At 39.5% G+C, this 26,288-nt stretch overlaps 1 protein-coding gene across 6 annotated transcripts in view; it reads left to right on the forward strand.

Annotated features, from left to right (window-relative positions):
- Window positions 1–21,362, forward strand: part of GMEB1 (glucocorticoid modulatory element binding protein 1) — a 31,266-nt gene extending 9,904 nt beyond the window's left edge. For 5 of the 6 annotated variants that reach the window (XM_058553434.1, XM_058553436.1, XM_058553435.1 and 2 more), the window contains 8 exons: window positions 2,308–2,420; window positions 3,121–3,245; window positions 4,312–4,415; window positions 9,064–9,221; window positions 11,436–11,567; window positions 12,562–12,699; window positions 15,130–15,252; window positions 18,365–21,362. In XM_058553434.1, coding sequence (XP_058409417.1) covers window positions 2,308–2,420; window positions 3,121–3,245; window positions 4,312–4,415; window positions 9,064–9,221; window positions 11,436–11,567; window positions 12,562–12,699; window positions 15,130–15,252; window positions 18,365–19,065 — 1,594 coding nt within the window. In that variant the 3' untranslated portion in view covers window positions 19,066–21,362. The remainder of the gene's footprint in view (window positions 1–2,307; window positions 2,421–3,120; window positions 3,246–4,311; window positions 4,416–9,063; window positions 9,222–11,435; window positions 11,568–12,561; window positions 12,700–15,129; window positions 15,253–18,364) is intronic. The other variant, XM_058553437.1, reaches the window with a different exon arrangement.
- Window positions 21,363–26,288: the final 4,926 nt, after the last annotated feature.

The raw sequence follows: 26,288 nt of genomic DNA on the forward strand, positions 1-26,288 counted from the left end.
TAGTAGAATAGTTCAATTTGAGGTATAGTGGCCCTGCTTTCCCTTTCATGCTTGTATCCCTCCATAGTAGAAAGTTTAATGTCTTAGGAAGAGGTATAAACTCTTTCAGATCAGTAGGGTACCCCTTAGTTTATGTCATAATCTTAATCCAACATTGAGTTAATCAGAATATCTTTCCCTAACATTCTGGATAAAAAGAACTTAACTAATGTGTGGATTTTCAGTTTTCAGAGAATTAGAATACAATAAGGTAGACTTAACTTGAAAGTTCTAGTAAACATAATTTTACCTTCCTTTAATGATTTATAAGGCATGTGGATATCTTACGATGCCTTAACATTTTGAACATATTTATAATTGTTTTACTATAGTTGTAGTAGGTGTAGAGAATTAGGCTAAATGCATTACTACCCTGAGTTGCTTTAGGAAATTTTTCCCTGATAAAACCTAGTTTACTCAAAAATATAGACTATGCCCCCTGCTTCCCACCCCAAGTGCAATTAGTGGTTGTTGAAATTATGTATAAATAAGAATTTTTTGTTTTAAGGGATTTTGCACACATTGGCCAATTTAGAATGAGTTTACTAATCTTACTTTTAAGTAGTGGTTTCTCATATTACAATCCTTATTCATTGACCAGCTGTTGGGTGCTTTGCCATGTTCCAGTTAGTATACTACGTGCCAGGCATACAAAATAGAATAAATGAATAACACATAATCTCTGTTCTCAGGGACCTCTTAGACTATGCCCAAGGGTAGACCGACAGGTAAACAGTATATGGTATTAAGTGTTATAGGTTGTGACAAAAGCCTGGAGTGTAGTTGGGTCACAAAGGAGGAACTAAATGATTATACTGGAGGACTGAGATGGAAGGAAAAATATCATAGAGACTATTCATTAAAAAATAGATGGGGAAGGATGTTCTGGGAAGAGGGAGAAGTAAGAGCAAAGATAGAAGGTATAAAAGAAGATAGTAATTTTAGGAACCACAAATAGTTTCGTATGACTAAGGCTTGGATTGTAAGGTTGGGTTTGGGGAGAGTTGAAACCAGGGGCCAGATCTTGGAGGGACTTAAATATCATATTAAGGATTTGGGGCTTTATTTTAACAGCAAGGAGAGAATTCTTGAAGGGTTTTAAGGAGGGATTTATGTGATCACTCTGGTGGGAATATAGAAGATCAGGTAGATGCATGGAGACTAGTACAGACTGATGCAGCCTCAATTAAGGCGGTAGCAGTGGAAATAGAGACAGGGAGGATGGCTGGTGTTAAAGAGATGCATCTGGCAGGATTTGGTGAGTGACTGTGGGAGTTGAGGAGGAGGAAAAGGGAGAAATCTAGTGTAATTCCCAGGCTTCTGTCTTAGGCTACAGTGTGCTGGGTGGCACCCTTAACAACGATGGGGATTATAGGAAGAAGAGTAGTTTGGGAGGTGGGAGAGGGAAGAGAACTTGGTTATTTTAGACATAATGAATTCAACAAAGTTTTATGGGACCTGCAAGTATATTTATTCATTTAGCAGTTAACTGTGTCCTGGTGTGAAATTCAGAAAGGAGGTCTGTGCGAGAGGGGTCACCGTGGGGATGGGTAATCACTGATGCAAAAGGAGATTATTCAGGCAGTGCTTTCAAATAACAAGATGCAGTAATTAACACATTAAGTTTATTATAGAATTTAAACAAAGGACGTCAATGTGTATTGTTAGGTTATCTGAGCCCATTTCTTAGAAGTTAGAAACATTTTAGAGAGACACTTTCCCTAAGTGGTACTTACTGTTACTGCTAGTTACTTTGAGCATAGTCTCTCTCTTATTTTTTTTTACTAGGCTTTGCTCATGTCAATAGTTTGGTTATGGTGCCTTAAAATATGCTCAAGTGCTAAAAAATGCTAAAGTGCCTACATTACAACCGGGAACGATAACTTCTGTGGTCAACAGGTTCTCCCTGTCTTGAACTGTCCAGCAGCATTACTTTTTAGTCTTATTAGGATAATTCTATAATATGAATTAATCTTATACTTGAAGCAACACTTTGTGTCATGAGCTTTTAAAATTATGAAGGGAAAAGTCTGGTGTAAAATGGTAGCAAGTGGAACTTTCCTTTGAGGTGAGGAAAGTTGTTGATTCATTTCCATAGTAGTAGCTGCTAAGCAGTCCTGGGCAGGTTGGAGTTTAAATCCAATGGGGAACTAGTCAAAGCAGTAACATAGAGTTGTAAAGTGTATTTATTTTATTCCTTTTGTGATACATTAAAACAAATTTCTTAACCCCATGCTGTGAATATTAATTTTTTCATGATTTATGTAGTTTGTTTATCGATGGACACTTTTACAACAGGATTTATGAAGCCGGGTCGGAGAACAACACGGCAGTTGTGGCAGTAGAAACACACACAATACACAAAATTGAAGAAGGGATTGGTAAGTCTTTTTGTTATTCTAGTACCTTTGACATTTGCTTCTTTGGTTGAGATTTCTTGCCTTTTGTGCCTTATTTTTTTCCCCATACCCAGTGTGCCCTACTAGTGCTGCAGCCATCAATTTGATGGTGGCACATCTAGAAACACCACTCACTGAGATGCTAGGGCTGTCGGTTGATTGTTTAACATCAGTTGCTACAGTTGCTGAAAAGATTTTTTGTCTATAAAAATCCCACAAAGAAATTAGAGCCTCCGGGTTGATCCCTGTCATCGGGGAAGTTGTTGATGGAGACCGATGAGGTGTTGACTAGAAGGCAGTCATGGAAAGAAACTTTGAAATTAGACAAACCTGAGTTTGATTCCCACTTTCTCGCTTCTTAGCTGTGTATCCTTGGGAAAGTCACTTCACCTTTCTGAGTCCCACAAACGTACGTGTAAAATATAGGAAACAATCGCTGCTTCACATGATTGTTGTAAGAACTAACTAAGATTAAGCATGTAAAAGCATATAGCTCAGAGTCTGGCATATAGTGGAGCTCAGTAAGAGAGCTGTTATGCCAAACTTCTTCCAGAGGATTCCTAAACAATAGCAGCCAGTGTGAACTGTTAGCCCCTCAGAGGAACCAGGAGACTAAAGATTTTGAGTTTAAGCTTTGGGGAAGAGTGTTCAATAAATAACTGATATTTTTTTCCATTTTCAGATGCAAGCACTATAGAAGCAAATGAGGATATGGAAATTGCTTACCCCATAACTTGTGGGGAGAGCAAAGCCATCCTCCTCTGGAAGAAGTTTGTATGTCCAGGAATAAATGTGAAATGTGTCAAGGTAATTGTCTTCTCCCCTTGCCGTGGCCTATTTTGGGGCTCCTTGTTTTCAAAAGGCGTGTTTTCGATGCCTCCTGTCTCTCTTCCACCATATCAATGTTTTTTGATTTTGTGGCTATAGTCCCATTGTGTCACAATAGAAAAAATAAGGACTTGGGAGTCAAATTGACCTGGATTTAAGTCCCACTAGAATACAAGTTCTATGAGAGTAAGGAACTTGTCTTGTTCACCAGTGTATCCCCAGCACCTAGAATAGTGCGTGGCATATAGTAGATGATTAATAAATATTTATTGAATGAATAAATGAATGAATGGAGTCTCATCTCTATCACTGACTTGCTGGATGACCTTAAACAAGTCATTTAATATTTCAGAGCCTCATATGTTAAAATACAAATAGTGATATAGATACGCTGTAAGGTTGCTAGAAGATAAAATGAGATAATGTATGTAAAATGCCTTACACTGGTGTGCATTGTGGTAGAGTGTATTGGAAATTATTATTGATAAAAATAAATAATCTTCACAAGAGCACAATGTGGAAATAATTGCTTATTCTATCTCGGTTGGTAGCCACAGCTGTACCCATAGATAGTAGTCACCTTTAGTGGCATCATCCTAGAATCATTAAGAATTACAGAGTTTTGAGGCTCCGCAGTGCTATTGGTAGAAGTAAGTATGGTTATAACCATAGTTATCCTTACTGCCACATCCTGAATCTTGTCATTAAAGCTGAGTAGATTACTTCTGTTTATTTAAACAGCCTTTACAACATTGGACCCAACTGCCTGATTCAGGGCATGAATAGATTTTAAATGCTAATCAGTATATTAATCTCTGATCCTCCTTGTGTCTTCTGTAGCTTTGTATCAGGACAAGGCACTGTGCTTGGAGAAGGATCACCTTCTCTGGCACAACAGGGCAGGAGGCTATATTATACAAGGCTATGACTTAAGATGTTGTCTGGGTATTTTTTGTATATAACACGTAGTTATCATCTATTTCTTTTCCCTCTTGTCCTGTATAAGTTGACAATGGATTATTTTGGACTTTTCTTTTTACTTTAGTTCAATGATCAGTTGATCAGCCCCAAGCATTTCGTTCATCTGGCTGGCAAGTCCACCCTAAAGGACTGGAAGAGAGCCATTCGTCTGGGTGGAATCATGCTCAGGTGAGCTCTAATAGCAAGCACATACCTTTCAACAGACTTGGGGACACTTAGTCGTGGTAGAATCCAGTCTTTTCTCTGTAATTTTACATTTTATTCTGTCTGAAGGATTGTCTTCAGCAATCCATGCATTATTTGACCTTCATCAAGTTGTCCTTAAAATCCCTGGGAAAGAAGGAATATTGAATTAAATGAACTCTTCTCAGCATCTATGGCAAATTTTTGTGATGTCAGGATATTGGGTAGGATCCTCTTTGGGCAGAGAAGCTCAGGAGTAGATGACAGTCCTGCCTGAGATCACCAAACATAGGGAGAGCTAAGCCTGGTGCTGAGGAAATGTGACAACCACAGAGAATGTAGGCTGACCGACAAATCCTGGGATAAGCTGATAAAGTAGAGGGGTGCTGTTGATAAGTAACAGTTAGGTACAGTGAATGTAATTCTTGCTATCATTGTATCACAGAAATAAACTTAGAGAAGTGTAATAGTCCCTCCCCCACCCCTTTTTTGCAACAAGTTTACTATTGTAATTTTTTCCCTCTGGCGAAGATTGACATTAATTGGTATTCCTTGAGCACTCACTTACTGGTAGAAAATTTCAAAAGGTGGTCAAGAATTAAAAGTTCCCCACAGAACATGTATCAAGAGCCTTAAAAACATTTTACCCTTTGTCTTTAATTCCTTTTAAGGAACTTGTCTTAAGAAAAATCTATAGTGCTTGTAGAGATTCAAGCAATAAATATGTTCACTACAACGTTATTTATTATGGTGAAAATTACAGTCTACTTTAATATACAGTCAAGGTATATCTAAAGTACGTTATGGCTCGTATAAGTATATATGAGTATATACTATGGGATATTATGCAGTCATTAAAATATTTCTAAAGAGTTTTTACAAGGAAAAATGCTTATGATGTAATGTGAAGAAAGAAAACAAAAGATAAAGGGGATTAAATAGTGTGACTTTAGCTGCGTTAAAAAACACACACATATGTAAGTAAAATTTAGTAGAAGAAAATATGCCAAAATGTTGACATTATCTCTGTGTTGTGGGATTTTTTTTTTTTAAAGGGCAGTTATTTTCTTTATAGTTTTCTGTATTTTCCACAGAAAATGTTAATTTTTTTATTCATGTATTTATAGTCAGAGACAAATAATTTTTTTTATTGATGTTTTAATGGTTTTTAACATTGTGAAATTTGGGGTTGTGCATTTTTGTTTGTCCATCACCATATATATGACTCCCTTCACCCCTTGTGCCCACCCCCCACCCCCACTACCCCTGGTAACCACAGTACAGTTTTCTCTGTCCATGTGTTGGTTTATATTCCACATATGAGTGAGATCATACAGTGTTTGTCTTTCTCTTTCTGGCTTATTTCACTTAACATAATACGTTCCGGGCCCATCCATGTTGTTGCAAATGGGACGATTTTGTCTTTTTTTATGGCTGAGTAGTATTCCATTGTATATATATACCACATTTTCTTAATCCAGTCATCAGTGGAGGGACACTTAGGTTGCTTCCACTTCTTGGCTATGGTGAATAGTGCTGCAATGAACAAAGAGGCATAAGCCTCTTTGGATTGTTGATTTCAGGTTCGTTGGATAGATTCCCAGTAATGGGATGGCTGGGTCATAGGGCATCTCTATTTTTAAGTCTTTGAGAAATCTCCATACCATTTTCCACAGAGGCTGCACCAGTTTGCATTCCCACCAGCTGTGTATGAGGGTTCCTGTTTCTCCACATCCTCTCCAACACTTGTTGTTTTTTGTCTTGGTGATTATAGCCATTCTAACGGGCGTGAGGTGGTATCTTAGTGTTGTTTTGATTTGCATTTCCCTGATGATTAGTGATGTTGAACATCTTTTCATGTGCCTATTGGCCATCTGTATATCTTCTTTGGAGAAGTGTCTGTTCATTTCCTCTGCCCATTTTTTGATCAGGTTGTTTGTTTTTTTGTTGTTCAGTTGTGTGAGTTCTTTATATATTATGGAGATCAACCCCTTGTCAGATGTATGTTTTGCAAATATTCTCTCCCAGCTGGTGGGTTGTCTGTTCGTCTTGATTCTGGTTTCGTTTGTCTTATAGACGCTCTTTAATCTGATAAAGTCCCACTTGTTTATTTTTTCTTTAGTTTCCCTAGTCTGGGTAGGCATGTCATCTAAAAAGATTCCTTTATTAACCAATGTCTAATAATGTGTTGCCTATATTTTCTTCTATGAGTTTTATAGTTTCAGGTCTCACCTTCAGGTCTTTGATCCATTTTGAGTTAATTTTTGTGAATGGTGATAGCAGATGGTCCACTTTCATTCTTTTGCATGTGGCTGTCCAGTTTTCCCAACACCATTTATTGAAGAGACTTTCCTTTCTCCATTATATGTTCTTAGCAAACCTTTGTCAAAAATTAGCTGTCTGTATATGTATGGTTTTATTTCTGGGCTTTCAATTCTGTTCCATTGATCTGTGTGTCTGTGTTTGTACCAGTACCATGCTGTTTTGATTACTATTGCTTTGTAGTATGTTTTGAAGTCAGGGATTGTGATGCCTCCTGCTTTGTTCTTTTTTCTTAGGATTTCTTTAGCTATTTGGGGTCTTTTGTTGCCCCATATAAATTTTAGTATTCTTTTTTCTATTTCTGTGAAGAATGTCATTGGGATTCTGATTGGGATTGCATTGAATCTGTAGATTGCTTTAGGTAATATAGACATTTTAACTATGTTTATTCTTCCAATCCACGTGCATGGGATATCTTTCCATTTCTTTATGTCATCATGGATTTCTTTCAATAATGTCTTGTAGTTCTCATTGTATAGGTCCTTCACCTCCTTGGTAAGATTTATTCCTAGGTATTTTATTCTTTTTGATGCAATTGTAAATGGTATTATCTTTTTGAGCTCTCTTTCTGTTAGTTCATTATTAGCATACAGAAATGCATCTGATTTTTATAGATTGATTTTGTACCCTGCAACTTTGCTGTAGTTGTTGATTGTTTCTAATAGTTTTCCAACAGATTCTTTAGGGTTTTCTATATATACAATCATGTCATCTGCAAATAGTGAGAGTTTCACTTCTCCGTTACCTATTTGGATTCCTTTTATTCCTTTTTCTTGCCTAATTGCTCTGGCCAAAACCTCCAGTACTATGTTGAACAGGAGTGGTGAGAGTGGGCAGCCCTGCCTCGTTCCTGTTCTCAGAGGAATGGCTTTCAGTCTTTCCCCGTTGAGTATGATGTTGGCTGTGGGTTTGTCGTAAATAGCCTTTATTATGTTGAGGTACCTTCCTTCTACTCCCATTTTGTTGAGAGTTTTTATCATAAATGGATGTTGTATCTTGTCAAATGCCTTCTCTGCGTCTATTGAGATGATCATGTGGTTTTTCTTCTTTGTTTTGTTGATGTGATGTATCACGTTGATTGATTTATGGATGTCGAACCATCCCTGCGTCCCTGGTATAAATCCCACTTGATCATGGTGTATGATCTTTTTAATGTATTGTTGTATTCGGTTTGCCAATATTTTGTTGAGGATTTTTGTATCAATGTTCATCAGCGATATTGGCCTGTAATTTTCTTTGTATTGTCTTTGTCTGGCTTTGGTATCAGGGTGATGTTGGCCTCGTAGAATGATTTAGGAAGTGTTCCATCTTCCTCTATTTTTTGGAATAGTTTGAGAAGGATGGGTATTAAATCTTCTTTGAATGTTTGGTAAAATTCACTGGAGAAGCCATCTGGTCCTGGACTTTTATTTTTTGGGAGGTTTTTGATTACTATTTTGATCTCTTTACTTGTGATTGGACAAATAATTTTTTTAAAAATTCATTCCAATGATTTGTATACAGAAATCAGTAGTTGAATAAAATTGGGGAGGAATACCATTAACTTTCATTTTTGTTGTTCTTGGCCTGTTTTATTTGCCCATAAAAACAAGCATATGCCAAGTTTCTCCAAATGTAAAAAGGAATCAGAATGCTTAAAAAATCTTTAGTGAAAGCCAAGTAACATTATAACATAGAGTTTACTATAATTAAAATACTCCATGGTTTTGCTCATGACCTATAATAACAATGTCTCGTGGATCCAGTTATAAGGACATTTTATAGTGGGGGTTTAGCATAAATAACTTTGCTCTGTATTTATAGGAGAGATGTTATCAAATTTTTTTTTTTTAAGGAAGAAAATATGCTGAAGTTTTATGTCTCCAAAAGTGGAAGTAGATCTTGCTGGTCTAGAAATAGTAATACCTTAGGATCTCATCACAAAATTTTAGTCCCCCTGTGGCATTTCTCAGTTGTGCTGGGATACAAGCTAGTCTTTTCACCTTTCAGGTTTGATTTCAGTGAAGATTCTGTGGGGAAATAGCTATTGTCGGGAGTATATTCCTACAGCTTAGTGATAATGGGAAATAAAAGAGAGTACTCAAAATGAGTAGACTAGAGAGGGAAGAGGAGTACTTGTAAATGTGGGCAGGACCAATGAAAATTTTATAGCCCGAATTAGAACTTTTGCAACCTAATGACTTTTAATAGTATTAGATTTCACTAATCTACAGAGTAGACTCAGCAACTTTGTCTCTATTTGTCTCTGAGGCCTAGTTCCCTCTAGATGAAGTGCAGGCTGAACTGGTATTTCTTATCTCCCTTTGCACAGGAAAATGATGGACTCCGGACAGATTGATTTTTACCAACATGACAAGGTTTGCTCCAATACCTGCAGAAGCACCAAATTTGATCTTTTGATCAGCAGTGCAAGAGCTCCAGTGCCAGGACAGCAGACAAGTGTGGTGCAGACACCCACTTCGGCCGATGGTAGGGGGTAGGAAACCACCTGAAAACCCGCTGTGTTTTTCAGTAGCACTTTCCCCCTCATTTGTCCTTTGTGTTTCTTGATTTCAGTTCTCATGAGCATTGATGTCTCTGTAAGGTATGATAATCTTGGATGGGATTCTATGCTTTAGAAACAGATCTCTTCATTTTCTTCCAAATGATTCCTATTGGCCAGACCTCCTTTCTTGTTTCTTTCTTACAATGCATGGTAAACATTGGAAAGATGGTTCAGTAGTTCTAATACTTATTCAGCCGTTTCACTTTGGTGCCATTTGGCATATCTAGGTTGAAATTAAACTGTTTTGAAAATCCTTTGCTCTATTAGTGGTCAAAGCAGGAAGGTGGATTAGAATGGTGAATGGTTTTCAATTGTTGAACTGAGATGTATCAAAGACAGTGTATTGTTGGCTGGGCTGGACTCTGGAAACTGACTGTGCTGTAAAGATCAAAGAGCTCTGCCTGGAAGGGATCCAGATAACCAAGCTTAGGCTTCCTCACAAATGAGACAGGATGGGCACACACTTCAGTACTGTTGAACTTGCGGCCAGAGCTCCCTGCCCATCTCTAGGAAAGATGTAGCCATGTGAGATTTTTACTATTAAGGATTCAGTTAGTCCAACTGGAGACTTAGCACAGTGGGATAGAATATGTCTCAACTACTTCTAGAAGAATTATAAATATGCCTGACAGAGTTGCAAGAACGCTAAAGGATGTAAGGGAAGTACTGTGCTTTAAAGTTTTCAAGGTTTCTTTTGGTCAACCCTAATATTCTGTGAATAACCACTGGGTGAATAGAAGCCAACTATCTTGGAACCTAAGTCCTTTTTAGGAAAGTATAAAATATCTAGCAGTTTGAATTTTTGGTCATGTGACTCTTTCACTTGAAAAGTGAAAAATTGGGCCGGCCCCGTGGCTTAGAGGTTAAGTGCGCACACTCTGCTACTGGCGGCCTGGGTTCGGATCCCGGGCACGCACCGACGCACCACTTCTCCGGCCATGCTGAGGCCGAGTCCCACATACAGCAACTAGAAGGATGTGCACCTATGACATACAACTATCTACTGGGGCTTTGGGTAAAAAAAAAAAAAAAAGGAGGAGGATTGGCAATAGATGTTGGCTTAGAGCCGGTCTTCCTCAGCAAAAAGAGGAGGATTAGCATGGATGTTAGCTCAGGGCTGATCTTCCTCACAAAAAAGGAAAAGTAAAGTGAAAAATGCTTTGATTATTTACTTCCTTTTTATTTGGCCAAAACTCCTTCACTTGATTATCCATATTGATATTACTTATTTGCTTGGTTATTGCTATCCTCCAGCATGTAGAGTCCACACTTGTTGATATTTCTATCTGGATCAATTTTATTTTTCTCAATTCTCTTTGTTTAAAATCTTAATATACAATTCATAGCAATGGTTTTTTTTTCCTCTATGAATCTGCTATTCATGGATCTCTTCTTGTCTGATTTTTTGGGGTCTCATTTCTCTTACTTTCTTTTATATAGGCTGATAAATAAGCTATAGCAACTTCAGATGTTCTAGATGCTTAGTATCAAACATGCTTGTAGTAGGGTTCTTGGTTAAGCACCATTCTTTTTTTTTTTTTTTAAAGATTTTATTTATTTATTTTTTTCCCCTTAAAGCCCCAGTAGATAGTTGTATGTCATAGCTGCACATCCTTTTAGTTGCTGTATGTGGGATGCGGCCTCAGCATGGCCCGAGAAGCGGTAGGTCGGTGCGCGCCCGGGATCTGAACCCGGGCCGCCAGCAGCGGAGTGCGAGCACTTAACCGCTAAGCCACGGGGCCGGCCCGAAGCACCATTCTTTTCTCTTAAATTATTTCAGGTCCTCTTCATCCTCACTAAGTCTGGGGCAGGCAGCCCAGCAATCATGCTGGGCTTCTGTCTCTTTCAAAAACATACCTGCTCAGGAAGCAGATTGCTCTTTTGTGATTTTATAAGTTATCTTTCCCTTTCTATTCAGAGTAAGAAGAAAGCATTTTCTTTTGCAAGGCAAGTTTTCTTTAGAAAATCTAATATTCATTGTGGTTTACTTAGGATTCTAGTTTTTAATACATGGGCCTGCAGGCAAAAGGCCAAAAGGTTAAAATAACAGGGTTTCTTTGGCTGTGAGTATGAGATAGAGGATAGCTATGACTTTTCCATAAAGTTCACTGGCCTTACCTCCAATGGACTGTTTTTAGGTAGCATCACACAGATTGCCATCTCTGAAGAGAGCATGGAAGAGGCAGGGCTGGAGTGGAACTCGGCTCTCACTGCTGCTGTCACCATGGCCACAGAAGAGGGCGTGAAAAAAGACTCAGAGGAAATTTCAGGTACTTTCCCATGGGGCTCAGATCTTGCAGGATTTTGTGATTCTTATCACTATTATGATTATGGACACAGAAGGCCTCTTAATTACTTTTGCTTGTTTTTCTCATGCATATTAATACTACTTATTTAGCGGCAAACATCTTATTTTAATCCATGCAACAGCCCTGCAAAATCACATTTTCCACATGAAGAAATTGAGATTCAGAAAGGTTCAGCAACTTGCCTAAGACCAGTCACACAACCAATAAGTGTCAGAGCTGAGTTCAGCTGTTTGACTCTGTAGTCCATGCTTTTCATCCCTTCAAACTGCCTCCATCTTTGGCACATTTCTTGGATAAACCAAGTTGCAAGATGTTAGAAGAGAAAATTAGGTAGCAGGTGGTGTAGAGGATGGTGATTAATGATGATTCACTTAGAGGGGACCAGGAGAGGCTTCACGTTATCCTCCATTCATGAATTCATTTAACAAATATTTATTGCTGCCTATTTTTGGTTGGCACTGTTGCTAGATGCTAGATAGATAGATTAAAAGACATAGCCTCTGCCCTTGGGGAGCTTATAACCCCACTTATGTGATTCTTTTATTTTGTTTTTTTTTTTAAGTATAGGACTAGGGGGAGTATATCTTTAATTTAATTTAATATCTTTATTATTTAACTTAAAAATATTAAGTATTATTTAATTTTAAATTAGGTAATATTTAATATTTGTTTATTTAATATCTTTATTGGAGGAAGATGCCAGTTTCTTGTAGCCAGAGCCATGACAAATTGAGGCAATTATCCTAAGTCCCTTTTGTTGCTGAAGAGGCCAAATAATTAGGTACCAACTGAGGGAGGCAGCTAGTTTTCCAAAAGCTTCTTCCCCTTTCCCAGAAATGGCCCAACAAGAAATCATTTCAAATTGAAATAATTTTGAATTTAACACATTGTAGAGATGTGCCTAAGTACATATAGCATCCCTTGTTTACCCTCTATCTAATCCCTCTTGTGCCAGAGGACACTTTGATGTTCTGGAAAGGAATAGCTGATGTAGGACTGATGGAAGAAGTTGTCTGCAATATACAGAAGGAAATAGAGGAGCTACTCAGGGGAGTTCAGCAGCGGCTCATCCAGGCTCCCTTTCAGGTCACAGGTAAGTGTATTAATCCTAATAATAGTGGTCATTTATTAAACACTAACAACTGTAGGCAGATCCCATTAGCCTTGTGAAAACAGTGAGGTATAGTATTATTATCCCCATTTTACAGATTAGGAAACTAAGGCTCATAAAAGTTAAGTTACATGTCCAAAGTTCATAACTAGGTTTTGAACTCAGATCTGGCCATGCTTTTTCCACAGGTAATTTTTGCCCTTATAAATGGTACCAGGAAGCAATCTCTCTCTTTCTTTCTCTCTCTCTCTCTGTATGTATATATATGGTCTGAAAATTGGAGAAATCTACTTGATTTTAGATAATTCTCATATTCTATTAGTTTAAGGCTTCCAGAACTACAAAACTATTGTGTGCACTTATAGCTGTTTCTGAACACTCACAGGGTGCTTGCCGCAGTGCACAATGTAAAAAGGATGTGCTAATCATCTGATACCAAAAGGGGTCATGAGGAGATCTCATAAGCTTGTGTGCTCAGTGAGTTCTTAGATTTGTTAGTTGTGTCGTATTACCTCTTTAAACAAACTTTACAGCAAAATCTTTTTTTACATGCTTGAAGTAGGAAAAAAAGGCAAATAATATAGAGAACAGGAGTGACTATTTTAGATAGGGTGGTCAAGGAAGGCCTCTTTAACGAGGTGGCATTTGAGCAGAGACCTGAATTGAAGAAGCTAGCCATGTGACGTGCTGGGAGAAGGAACATTCCAGGCAGAAGGAACAAAGATCTTAAAGTTGCAGTGAGCCTTGTGGGTTCAAAGAGTTACAGAAGCACCAATGCGGCAGCAGGGAGTAATGTATGGGGAGAGTGATAGGTGATGAGATTGGAGAGGAACAGAGGGGACAACTTAGATAAACTGTGGTCAGACCTTTGGGCTTTATTTTAAGGTGATGTAAGCCATCATTGTGATTTTGAGTAGGGGAGTGAAGTTATCAGATTTATTCATATTTTTAAAAGATCACTCTGGTTGCTTTGTGGAGAATAGAGTATATGGGGCATCAGATTTATTCATATTTTTAAAAGATCACTCTGGTTGCTTTGTGGAGAATAGAGTATATGGGGCAAGAATGGAAACAAGAAGATCAGTTGGGAGACTGTTGAAGGAATTAGTCCAGGCAAGAGATGATAGTGGCATGGATTAGAGTGGGTAGTGGTAGACCTGGGAAGAAGTGATCATATTGGGGATATGTTTTGAGTGTGAAACTGACAAATCTTGCTGATGGATTGGATATAGGGTGAAAGAGAAAGAAAGAAATCTAGGATGACTCATACATTTTTGGCCTGAGCTGTGAATGGTGATATCATTTCCTGAGATGAACACCACTGGGAGAGGAAATCAAAATTAGTTTTTGACTTGTTAAATTGAGATGCTTATGAGGCCTTCAAATAGAGATGTCACTCAGCTAGACAGAAGTAAGAATCTGGGGAAGTATGAATCTGGAATGCAGGAAAGGAGTCAGGGCTGGAGAGCTACATGTGGGAGTTCTTAGTTTGTACATGTTATTTAAAAGCATGGAACTGGATGAGATGATGATTGTGGAAGAGTTGTAGGTGGAAAAGTGATCTGAAGTAAGGAAGTAGTGACCACAATTATTGATGACTCTCTCAAGAAGTTTTCTATAAAGGGGGACAGAGATAATACTATTAATAATATTGCGTTCCATGTTTGGCACTTAAAATATGATATTTCTAGGGGCCGGGCCGGTGGCATGGTGGTTGGGTTTGCGCGCTCTGCTTCGGCAGCCCAGGGTTCGTGGATTTGGATCCCGGGCGCAGACCTGCACACCGCTCATCAGGCCATCCTGTGGTGGTGTCTCACATGCAGAGAAGTAGGGGAAGATTGGCATGGATGTTAGCTCAGGGATGATATTTCTCAAGCGAAAAGAGGATTGGCAACAGATGTTAGCTCAGGGCCAATCTTCCTCACACACACACACATACACAAAGTGATATTTCTAATCTTATGTATCTTGCAGAATAAGTATTATTAGTCCCATTTGTTTCAAATGAGAAAACTGAAGAGTGAAATAACTTATCCAAGTTCACACAGATAGGAGGAAACAGCAAACCTGAGATTCAGACTTAGCTCTATCCAGCACAATGACCATGTTTTCTAAACCAAAAGTCAAAACCTATAACCAGATGCAAGATTTTTTTTCTTATGTTTGTATTTATTTTTATGGAAAGATATAACAATGTATAAAGATGTATGTAAAGATATAACAATGTATAAAGATATAACAATTAAATCAAAATTAGTTATACATATGATAAGTCTTTATTAAAAACTTTAAAAAATGTGATTAGAAGAGTCCTATCATTTCTGGGTTGTTTCATATTTATAAGCAGCGCAACAGGGAGTTGGTGGAACATTTCTGTTTTAACTCAACAGGCATGTCTTTTGTTTTAAATAGATGCCGCTGTTCTCAACAATGTAGCACATACATTTGGCCTAATGGACACGGTCAAGAAGGTTTTGGACAACAGAAGGAACCAAGTAGAGCAGGGGGAGGAGCAGTTTCTCTATACTCTCACAGGTGTGTATAACCTCTCTCTTCTTAGGTGATATTATACTAATATCCTTGAGTCTTGCCATTTCTGTGTTGACTTAACTGTTAGGACTGGCTTCTTCCCTCCCTCTTTTCCTTCCTTCTTTCCTTCATTCATTCCTCATCTTGGCCCTCCTTCTATATCTTTTGGAGGATTAAGATGTCGTCTAGATTGCTCCATTAAAATCCAGTAATATTGGTAGCAGAAGAAACACATTGGCCTTTGTCTTTTTTACGCTACTGATAGTGCGTCTTTTCGTAGATATAAATTTAGCACCTTCTCCATTATTTGTGGTACCCAGAAATTATGAACACATGGATAATTTAACTCTTTTTATCAAGTATTTACTTTGTGCTGTCTCCAAACTAGGTTTTAGAAATATAATGTTGCATAAGACAGCCTCATTTTCTTCATGGTGTTCAAGGAACTCAAGGGAAAGCAGACATAGAAATAAGTGCAAAAAGTAGTCAGTTTTGTGACAGAGGCATATAGCAGTTGTGGTAGAAGAACAAAGGGAGTTGTCACTTATACCTGAAGAGAATCAAGAGAAGCTTTTGGAGAAGGTAAGGCAAGTGAAAGATATAAAACAAGTCAGAGGTATGGATTATCAGCCTTTGAATGATGTAGACTATGTTATAGTCAGTCGTGAAGCCAAAAGGCAAAGATCATTTGGTAAGAGAAGAACAATTTATGTTATCTTTTTTTCTTTTTTTTTTTTGGCGAGGAACATTGGCTCTGAGCTAACATCTGTTGCCAATCTTCCTCTATTTTTGTATGTGGGATGCCGCTACAGCGTGGCTTGACAAGCGGTGTGTAGGTCCCCACCCGGGATCCAAACCCGCAAACCACGGGCCACCAAAGCACAGTGTGTGAATTTAACCACTTCTTCACCAGGCCGCCCAACCCCTATGTTGTCTTAAACTTATTTTAATGCCCAGTTTATATTTTAAATTCAGTTTACTGAGTACTCTCAGAGATGCCCTTTTTCATTTGATCCTCCTGAGAGTGTTATAGGCTGTTATGCCTATTTTACAGATGACCCAATAGAGGCACAGACAGGATGAATGATTTGCCTGGGGCCACATCACTACTAAACAGTGAAGCCTGGAGTAGAACTCTGTCTTCTTATTTCTAAACCAGTGCTGTCTTCCACCTTGAAACTTTACACCATCTGAAATATATGGTTTTTGTTAGAAATGTAGGCTTCTTTTTTTTTTAAAGATTTTATTTATTTATTTTTTCCCCCCAAAGCCCCAGTAGATAGTTGTATGTCATAGTTGCAATCCTTCAAGTTGCTGTATGTGGGACGCGGCCTCAGCATGGCCGGAGAAGCGGTGCGTCAGTGCGCGCCTGGGATCTGAACCCAGGCTGCCAGTAGCGCAGTGCACGCACTTAACCGCTAAGCCACGAGGCCGGCCCAGAAATGTAGGCTTCTGATTGCTTGTCCATATTATTTTTTTTAGATAGTTTTAATTACAGTATACATAAAGTTTTGTTTTCTGCCTTTTTCACTATGACATAGTGATATTTTTCTAGTTGCGGCACAGTATGTTACCTAGACATGCTTCTAGGGATGACGTTTAAATTTTCAAATTTTCTTCAGCAGCTTATTTTGTTGCTGTGAACTTGTATGAATATAACTTTTTCTTTTTGTGTCCCTTTAAACTACTTCCAAGGACTAAGCTTGAGGTTAAATGGTATTGATAGTTTTTAATGCATTTTTGTGACCTATTGTCAAGTTTCCAAGATGATTATACCAATTTATGTCACCAGTTTGAGCTTACCAACATTGGGCACTGTTATTTATAATATTCTCTGATTTAACTGTTTTTTTTTTTTTTTTTTTTTTTTTGGTGAGAAAGATTGGCCCTGAGCTAATGTCTGTTGCCAATCTTCCTCAGCAAAAGGAAGAATAACATTCTTGCCCTAACATCTGGGCCTGGCCTCCTCTATTTTGTATGTGGCATGGCCTGATGAGTGGTGCGTAGGTTCGTTCCCTGGGATCCAGACCTGCGAACCCTGGGCCACCGAAGCAGAGCGTGTGAACTTAACCACCACACCACTGGGCCAGCCCCTGATTTAACTTTTTAAAAACTTATAAATTTAATTAGTATCTTGTTTAGGTTCACATTTCTTTGAGTACTACTGAAGATGGGAAAAATGCAGTATTTTGTAACCTTAAAAGGCAGTATTTTAAAATTTTTGAACGTGTTCTTAATCCCTGCTTACTCCTTTTATTGCAAGCAAGGAATTAAGTTGCTTTTAGTGTTCAATAGGGAGCAAAGTACTCTGCAGGTGAAACTGATTATTTATTGGATATTTATCAGTTACTAAGCAATAGAGAATTTCTGTTGTAGAACCAGACTCACCAGTGGTCACAAAGGTTGGATTGGACACTTGGGAGAGGGATAGTGATAGGTGTATTGTGGTGGAAAAGCCACCAAGTTGGCCATCAGAAGACTTTTGTCTTAGCCCAAGCTCTGTGACCTTAAGTAAGTCACTTTACCTCTCTGGATCTCTGTTAAAATGAATGTGTTATTACACTAAGACCTCCTTCAGTTCTGTAATTCTTAGGGACTTCCTCTGTAACTTTCTGTAGACTTCTAAGGCCATTTGGGTCACCAGCAAGGTGAACCTGCCTTGAAGGACAGTTTGGGAATCACTGTTTTTCAGAGTGACCATTGTAGCTCCTTTGTCAGTCCATGGCAGTTCCAAAGAGATTGTGCAGATATTCCTTATTTTCATCTGTAGACCCAGGCAGGGCATATATAAGCTGCTAGATCAACTGGAGGCTTCTTTGGTTTGCATTTTGGTGACAGGTGACAAAATGCCACAGGAGCTCCTGGAGTTGAGCTATGGTAGGATCACAACCTGAAAAGATTCTGAATTGTTTCCCTACCTATAATCACACAATGAAACATAATTACTAGAGGGATTTTAAAAATCATCCAGTCTAGTTTCTTCTTGAAAACAATGAAGTGACTTGCCTGAGGCTACATAGTGGCAGAACCAGGACAAGACCCCAGGTCTCCTCACTCCAAGTTTACTGTTCCCAAGATTATACTTCCCTCCACACAAAGTCTGTCTTTTTTTCTGTAGACTTGGAACGCCAGCTGGAAGAGCAGAAGAAGCAAGCTCAGGATAACAGGCTGAAATCCCAGACGGTTCAAAACGTGGTACTGATGCCCGTGAGCACTCCTAAGCCTCCAAAAAGGCCCCGGCTCCAGCGGCCAGCCTCCACCACCGTCCTGAGCCCTTCTCCTCCTGTCCAGCAGCCTCAGTTCACAGTCATCTCACCCATCACCATCACCCCAGTGGGTCAGTCATTTTCCATGGGCAATATTCCAGTGGCTACCCTCAGCCAGGGCTCCAGTCCTGTGACTGTCCACACACTGCCTTCTGGCCCTCAGCTCTTTCGCTACGCCACAGTGGTCTCCTCTGCCAAGAGCAGCTCACCAGACACAGTGACCATCCATCCTTCATCTAGCTTGGCACTGCTAAGCTCCACCGCCATGCAGGATGGGAGTACCCTGGGCAACATGACCACCATGGTGAGCCCTGTGGAATTGGTGGCCATGGAGTCCGGCCTGACCTCGGCAATCCAGGCTGTTGAAAGCACCTCAGAGGATGGGCAGACCATCATTGAGATTGACCCAGCCCCAGACCCAGAGGCTGAGGATACTGAGGGCAAAGCAGTCATTTTGGAGACAGAACTGAGGACTGAGGAGAAAGTTGTAGCTGAGATGGAAGAACACCAGCATCAAGTTCACAACGTGGAGATCGTAGTCTTAGAGGATTAACTGGGGATCTCGGGGCCAGGAGATATGTTTTGGTTTCAAATTTTAATTATTTGTTTTTTTTTTTTTATCATTGTCCCACTCATTTCCACATAGGATCCTTTTTTTTTTAAAACAAAATCTTGTTGTAATTGAAAATGTTGGGTCCCTCCCATCCCCTCTTTGAAAAATGGACAAAAACAAGCTGCCTTTCCGGAATTTGAGAGTAGGTCACTCAATGCTCTAACCCTCTTACACCAAGAAAGTTATTTCTTTTAGGGGAGGCATCAAGATAACCAGAAGCCCTATCCAGAAAGCCCTTTCCAGACTAGTCTGTCTGTGTACACATGTGGTTTTATTCTCATAAAGATGCATTGACCAAACTCTGGAACACAGATCTGACACTGGAAGGCAACCCACTCACACATGGATGCAGAAGGATACCTTATTTTGTATCCTGGAAAGGGCCCTCAGAGGCCAGTGCAAAACTGAAACTAAAGGAAGTTGAACTCTGCTTGGAGGGAACGGTGACATACCAGCAGCAACTTAAAAAGGGAAGTGCTTTGGCCAGGATGGGGCAAGGAAATTATCTTACCTTCAGAAGTGCAACTGATGCCTCTTGATATCTCTGAGGTTACCACCATGGATGTCATTTTGAGGAGAGGCCAGTGATGAGTGGAAGAATACATCTCCATGGAGCAAGTGGTATCAGGGGCCTGTGGCTTTGCAGAAATAGAAATCCAGGATGTCACAGCTGTGCTTTGGGATTCCAGCTCACCTTGCCCCCCACTTTGTCAAAGCACTTACCCTCCTAGATTAGGATCAGTCCATTCATTTGCAAACTGTGTGATGTGGTGTAAATTGCTCTGGTTCTTGGACTGTGGCTGTCATGGGGGTGGGGCTGCAAGGCCATCATTTTTATTGCATGACCCCAGAAGCAGGGGAGTTCCTCATCCAGACCAGCTGCCCTTTTTGGTGGGGCCCTTTTTGGCTTTGGAACCAAAAGCAGCCACTCATTTGGTGCTTCCTCTTGTTTAGCCCTGCATCCCTCTACTGTTAATGGCATCTGTCTCCGGGATCCCACGCTCTTAAGTTCTTTGGCTGATTCGGAGAACAGTGACAGGTGCCTGCCTGCCTTCATCCCCTTTTAGATTCATTTATACCGTTTATACCACAGATGTTTCTGTGAGATATTGAGCTCATAAAAAAAGTTAGGCTTGGCAGGGAAGACTCAACACCCCCAGCCTATCCTGAGGCACCAAGTGGATGTCTCCTCCTGAGCGAGCTGGACTCCCTGGGAAAGAAGCATTGTCTGCAACATTATATTATAGGAAATGTACAGGAATGTCAATAATGATGTCTTTGGGGGGATTTTTTTTTTATGTTGTTTGTATATTTAGAGCTGGGCCATTTTCCGTGCTGTGATTCCTTCTCTTTGACCATCTTCAGTGTTTGGGGCAAGAGTGGACCCTGGTTTTTCTTTCTTTGATTGCATTGTTTACTGCACTAGGAAAAATATAGGGAAACTGCAGACAATTTAAAGGAAAAATAGGTCAAGAAAGAAAGCACACACCTTAGGAGTGGGAGGGTCTTTTGTTTGTTTTTTTTTTTTTTTAATTAAAAGCAAAACTTTGACCTGTAGTTTCCTTTTTTTTTTAAGAAGGCATCCATCTGAAGCCATGTTTCTTCCAACAGATGTTGGAAACCCTATTGTCAAGCAAGTGAAAACTACGTTCTGCCATCCCTCAGATGGCTCTATATAGCTAGAGAAGCCCTCTAATTTGGGAGGGTCAATCTTGAAAGCCTTAAGGATGAGATTTCTGATCCCCATACAGTTGTAGTTTTCAGCTTTAAAAGTCTGGGTTGTATTTTTCTTTTCAAAATATTTAATAGATATAGCAACCAGCTTAGAAGAAACCTTTGGCCCTTTATATATCTTTAGTGAGGGAAGTGGCTTTTATTTCTTGCTTCTTTGGGTTTTCTGTTGGTACATAAACAGAAACAGAATTTCTGACTAAACCTAAAACTACTGCTTGAACCTAGAAAGGCACATGTCATCCCTGTTGTGGTTTTTAGGGACACTTTTCTCTTTCCCAGAGACAAGACACCCAGTTCAGGACAGAGGAAGAGCCCTGGAGAACACCTACACGCTAGCTCAGGTCCCTTTCTTTCCTCCGTCAGAGCTGTTGGCGGTGTTTTAAAGTAGCATGAGCAACATGCTTCCAAAGTCAAGAGATCTCCTCCTCCTAAAGACAGAGCCTGTTTACTTTCACTATCTGAATATTCTGGCTGGTGGAAATACATGAGCTTTGTTGTTTTCATGGTCTTCCAATAGCCTGTCATTATTGCTAGATGCTATGGCACCCGTTGTTGAGTGTGGGTTCCCTCACAGCCCTGGTCTAGATGATCTTAGACGGGGTGAGACATGTGCAAGCCATCAGTATAAGCGCAAGCAGTTGCAATGAATCATTCCTCAGGCTGACTTGGCAGTAGCCGTCTATCTTTCTTTCTGTTCATTCATTAAATAAATATTTATAAGTACCATCTATGTGCCAGGCTTTGTGCTAGGCACTGGCAGTACAGAGGTGAAGACATAGTCCCTGCACCCAAGGAATTCATACTCCAGAGGTTGTCTGGAATTAACTATATTTCAATATAATTTGTTTCCTTTGTAATTCTATATATTTTATTTCATGCATTGAAAAACATTATTCTGAGAATTGGTCGATAGGTTTCAGAAGACTACCAAAGGCAAAAGAGGTTAAGCCCTTCTCTAGTGAGATACTGAAAAAGATCATCATATTGGGGTAAGTGCAGTGTAGAGCTATTGGCTGGGGGCTGTGCGAACAAAGGATCAAACACCTAACCCAGCTTGGGGCAGGGGTCAGCAAATATGGGAGTGCTTCCTGGAGAAGGTGTATACCTAAGCTGATTTAGGAGAGACCATTTTTAGCTAGTTTTTCTGTACTCCATTTGCAAGTAACTGAAATTTATTTATTTCTCTTATTTATACAAGAGAAAAAAAAATCCTTAGTCTCTTGCTGCTTCTGCCTCTGGAGCTAGCCAGTCAGCAGTATGAGCAGTCTCTCAGACTACCCCACTGGGGAAAGCCAAGCCATATGTTGGCTTCTCTGAGTTTCCGTCAGATGAATCCAGTGCAGGACTGGAGGTTAGCTGACAGAAGGTAAACGCCCCCAAACCTTCCTGCCACGTGGTTTCCACAAAGGCCTCAGAGTCAACTGTATAACTGTCTCACTTGGCCATGTCCTTGTTGGGCCCCTGCCTTGTTCTCTTCCCCTTTTTGATTTCCAGGCTCCTTTCCTGCCCCTCCCCCCTCAAACAACCAAAACAAAACAAAACAAAAACCTCCCAATCATTCTGTAAATGGACAATAGACTTGAATATTCAAGATTCAAAGTCACTTCATGTGAAGTTTCTTTCACACCTCTCTCCATATTAGGGAAGGAGAACCAATGTTAATCCAAATACTTTAGAAATTAATATTCAGTTCAGGTGGTCTGACATCCTTTAATGGTGGCATTTTATCCTAATTCATGAAAGGCACTAAAGGTAAGTCTGTATTGTGGGAAGTATTGGTATTGGTAACATTTGATTATAAAGGTAGCAAAATCAAGCATGAAATTGGAATTACTAGTTCATTGAGTTATAACTGGTCCAGGTTTTAGTACTATCAAGGAGGTGGAAAGGACAAAGAAAAGGTTGAATTCTCAAAATAGGCATGAAGTTGTGATACACTCTGGGCAATACTCCTGAGGAAATGGTCCTGAGACAAAAAGACACTAGGCTAGCCCCTGCACTTTCAGACGACTTACCTAGTACAATTGATCACAGATCTCTCACACCTAGGACACCTCCTCCCTGGGAAATTCTTGTGTAGTCTGTAATGTACTCCAATAATGACCAAAGGTATTGCACTAGACAAGGGATCCCAAGGGATCAGTTCTGCCAGATTTGGACTCTCTTTGCCCCAGGTTTCCTTCCCAATCCTGGAGTGCCTTTCTTAGTCCTGAGCTATGCAATTTGACTTCCTCTAGAAGGTTCTACATTCCTCAAACTTATCCATACTTCTACATCTCTAACCCTTGCTTTTGGGAACCAAACATTATTTGGTTACCAAATTCTGCCATGTTAGTAACTCTACCTTTCTGCCATGTCAGTAACACATTCAACTCTTGAGACAATCATTTCTTCTCAAGGCACCACCAAGACCCAAACCTCAGCATACATCCGTAGATTGCAGTCTTCACATTCTAAAACAGCCTTCCTAACTCCATCAATCACCCAAACTTGAAGGACCTTTGGGATGTGCTTGTGCAGTGACATAGGTAACTTCCCCAGTACATGTAGATTCAAAAACCTATCTTTTACACCCTATTAATTCTCTACCTATGTTCTGTGGCCCAGGCTAAGACATGTCTGTGTCTTGGATAAATTATTTCAGCCCAGCATGATTCCTACTACCTCTTCATAACTGCCTGAAATTTCTGTTATGTCTTATGAGCATCTCAACCTAAAGACTCCTGATGCTTTCTCAACCTAAAGTAGATCACACCCTACTTTGAAATTGCTTCTGAGTTCTCCTGCATCTATGGTTTCCAGTTCCGTACCTTTACTGAAAGTTATGGTTTGTAATATAGTAAATATGGATTTATTTTTCTGATTTGAACAAGAATGAGCAATAGTATTGGATCACATATAAGGGTAAATGTGAGACTGGGTAATGACCCAGAAGGAAAGACAAGTTCCTCATTGGCCTTTGTAGGAGCTGCTCTAAGGAAAGCATACACAGGAGGATTTACCTGCATTTCAAAGTATAAGTTGGGTTTTTTTAAAACTTCTCTGCTATTTTCTCTAAAGAAATCTATGAATTGTAGAGCAAACTGGAAGCCCACAGCCCTGATTCAGCCTGAAGACTTACTCTGACCCATAGTTTTGTTTGTTTTATTTTGTTTTAACTTTTTATTGAAGTATAAATGCATACAGGAAAGTGCACAAATCACTGTACAATTTGATAAATTTAACAGTGAACACACCCATGAAATCAGCTTCCAGATCAAGAAAAAAAAAAATTACCAGCACCTCACCTAGCCAGGGTAACCACTATTTAGCTGTCTAACACCATAGCTTAGTTTTATGTATTTTTGAACTCTTTCCTAACTGGCTTTTTTTTCACTCAACATTATGTTGTGAGATTCACCCACAATGTTGTGTGAAGTTGTAGTTGGTTCCTTCTCATTGCTGTGTAGAAACTGTGACTGTGCCACAGGTGATCCATTCTAATGATGGGCAATTGGGTAGTTTCCAGTTTGGGGCTAGTATAAATAATGCCTCTGAACATTCTTGTACATGTATTTTGATGAACATATACAGGTATATGCATTTATGCCTACAGAGAGTTTCAAGCAACTGGACAGTTCACATGAAAAATTCAAGATACAGTTTCTCTTTAAAAACAAAAAACCGAAAACCCAGAAGATCTGACCACACTGGGTCCACATTTCCTCATAGCCATACTTGACTGGAACTGAGGCCTGTCTTAGGTGGGGCATGGCTTCTTCACGGACCCTGTCACTCCCCGTTATAAACCTAGACTTACTTATTTTGGTAATTTAATTTTTTGATTCAATAATTTCATAGGACACTCTTCCCTCAGATAACTGCGAAGCTTATTTCCTCACTTCCTTCAAGTCTCTGTTCTTGTGTTACCTTATCACAGAGGACTTCCCTGACCACCTACCCTATAAGAAACGGCAACTTCCCCCTGCACTGTGCTTCCTTTTTTCCTTTACCCTGCTTTATTTCTCTCCGTTTTACTTATCATCTGACAGACATTTACTTTTTGTCCCCCAACTAGAATGGAAGCTCCATGAGAGCAAGGACTTCCTGTCTTTTAGTCACTGCTGTTTCTACAATCCCTGGAACAGTGCCTGGCATGTAGTAGAAGCCTGATAGATATTTGATGCATGAATAATAATAACAATAATAGCCAATACTTATTGAAGGGTAACTATGTACCAAGCATTGTTCTAAGCGCTTTACATATGTTAATCCATTTGATCCTCACAATAATCCTATGTGGTGGATAGCATTATTTACTTCATTTTATAATGAGGAAACTAACATTTATTTGCTACTTTAAACAACAGATACATTTGAAGCATTGTATACCAATCAAATTTATTAAACAATCTTTAAATGTACTAGAGAAGTTTAATACCTAAAAGGAACCCTTTAAAAAATCATTTTACAATGATGGTATTTTATTTGATAATATGTTTAGTCGCTACTTAAGTTGTTTTGTTTACATTCAACTTTAGTATATTAAAATTTTCAATTGTAGGACTGGGCCTAGATCGAGATGCCACTTAGTTGGGATTTCAGAGATCTGGGGCAGTGGTAGTTGATCAGATTTTGCTATCTGTGATGGGCAGCAAGTCTTCTTCACCATCTCTCAAGAGTACTGGAGAAGGAGTACTGGAGGGAGGGAAAGTCCACTTATCTGATGAAGAATTTTACAACCCAGATCATCTGTCTGTCACAAGAAGTGCTGATTTATCACTTTGTTAATGACCCTGTTTGAGATGATGCTGATGTCAGGGTCCGTGGTTAGAACTCCTTCATTTCTTTGCTAAGCTCCTACTGTGCAGAGCCCAACCCCATGTGCCAGCTGTTACACAAGGCACCTACTCCATAGAACACTGGTAGTATTGTAAAGTCTTTGCCAACTGAGCAAAAAGCAAATATTCCTCGCTCCAGGAACAAAAAATGGAACTACTATGCCTCAGAAATGCTAAGTTAACACTTCCATTGACTGAGACATTCTGGTTAGCCTTTCTGAGCAAATTGAACACAGTCTCTCATATTCTTGCCTTGTTTAAGTTCTCTGTAGTTACTACCCAAGGACCAAAAGGGAAGGATTTATCTGTAAAACATTGTCACAAATAGCTTAGACACACATTCATTGGTTTAACTATTTTTTCTTGGCACAGACTTAAAATTGAACCAGTCCTTCCAGGGGCTCCCTGGCTTCATTTCCCCTTGGCACTATCTCCAGAAATCTGGTTTGCCCTCCTTTTTTCTCTCTTGCCTACTGTCTTAGATTGAGACTGTAAGCTGTTCCCTAGCACAATGTTACTCGGACTTTTAGATCCCATGTATTAATAAAAGAGAAAAAAAAAAAGTCTGAGGAACCAACACGGGGTTCCCAACATTATATTTTACCACAT

Source organism: Diceros bicornis, chromosome 13 (assembly GCF_020826845.1).
Source record: "Diceros bicornis minor isolate mBicDic1 chromosome 13, mDicBic1.mat.cur, whole genome shotgun sequence".
Classification (NCBI taxonomy): domain Eukaryota; kingdom Metazoa; phylum Chordata; class Mammalia; order Perissodactyla; family Rhinocerotidae; genus Diceros; species Diceros bicornis.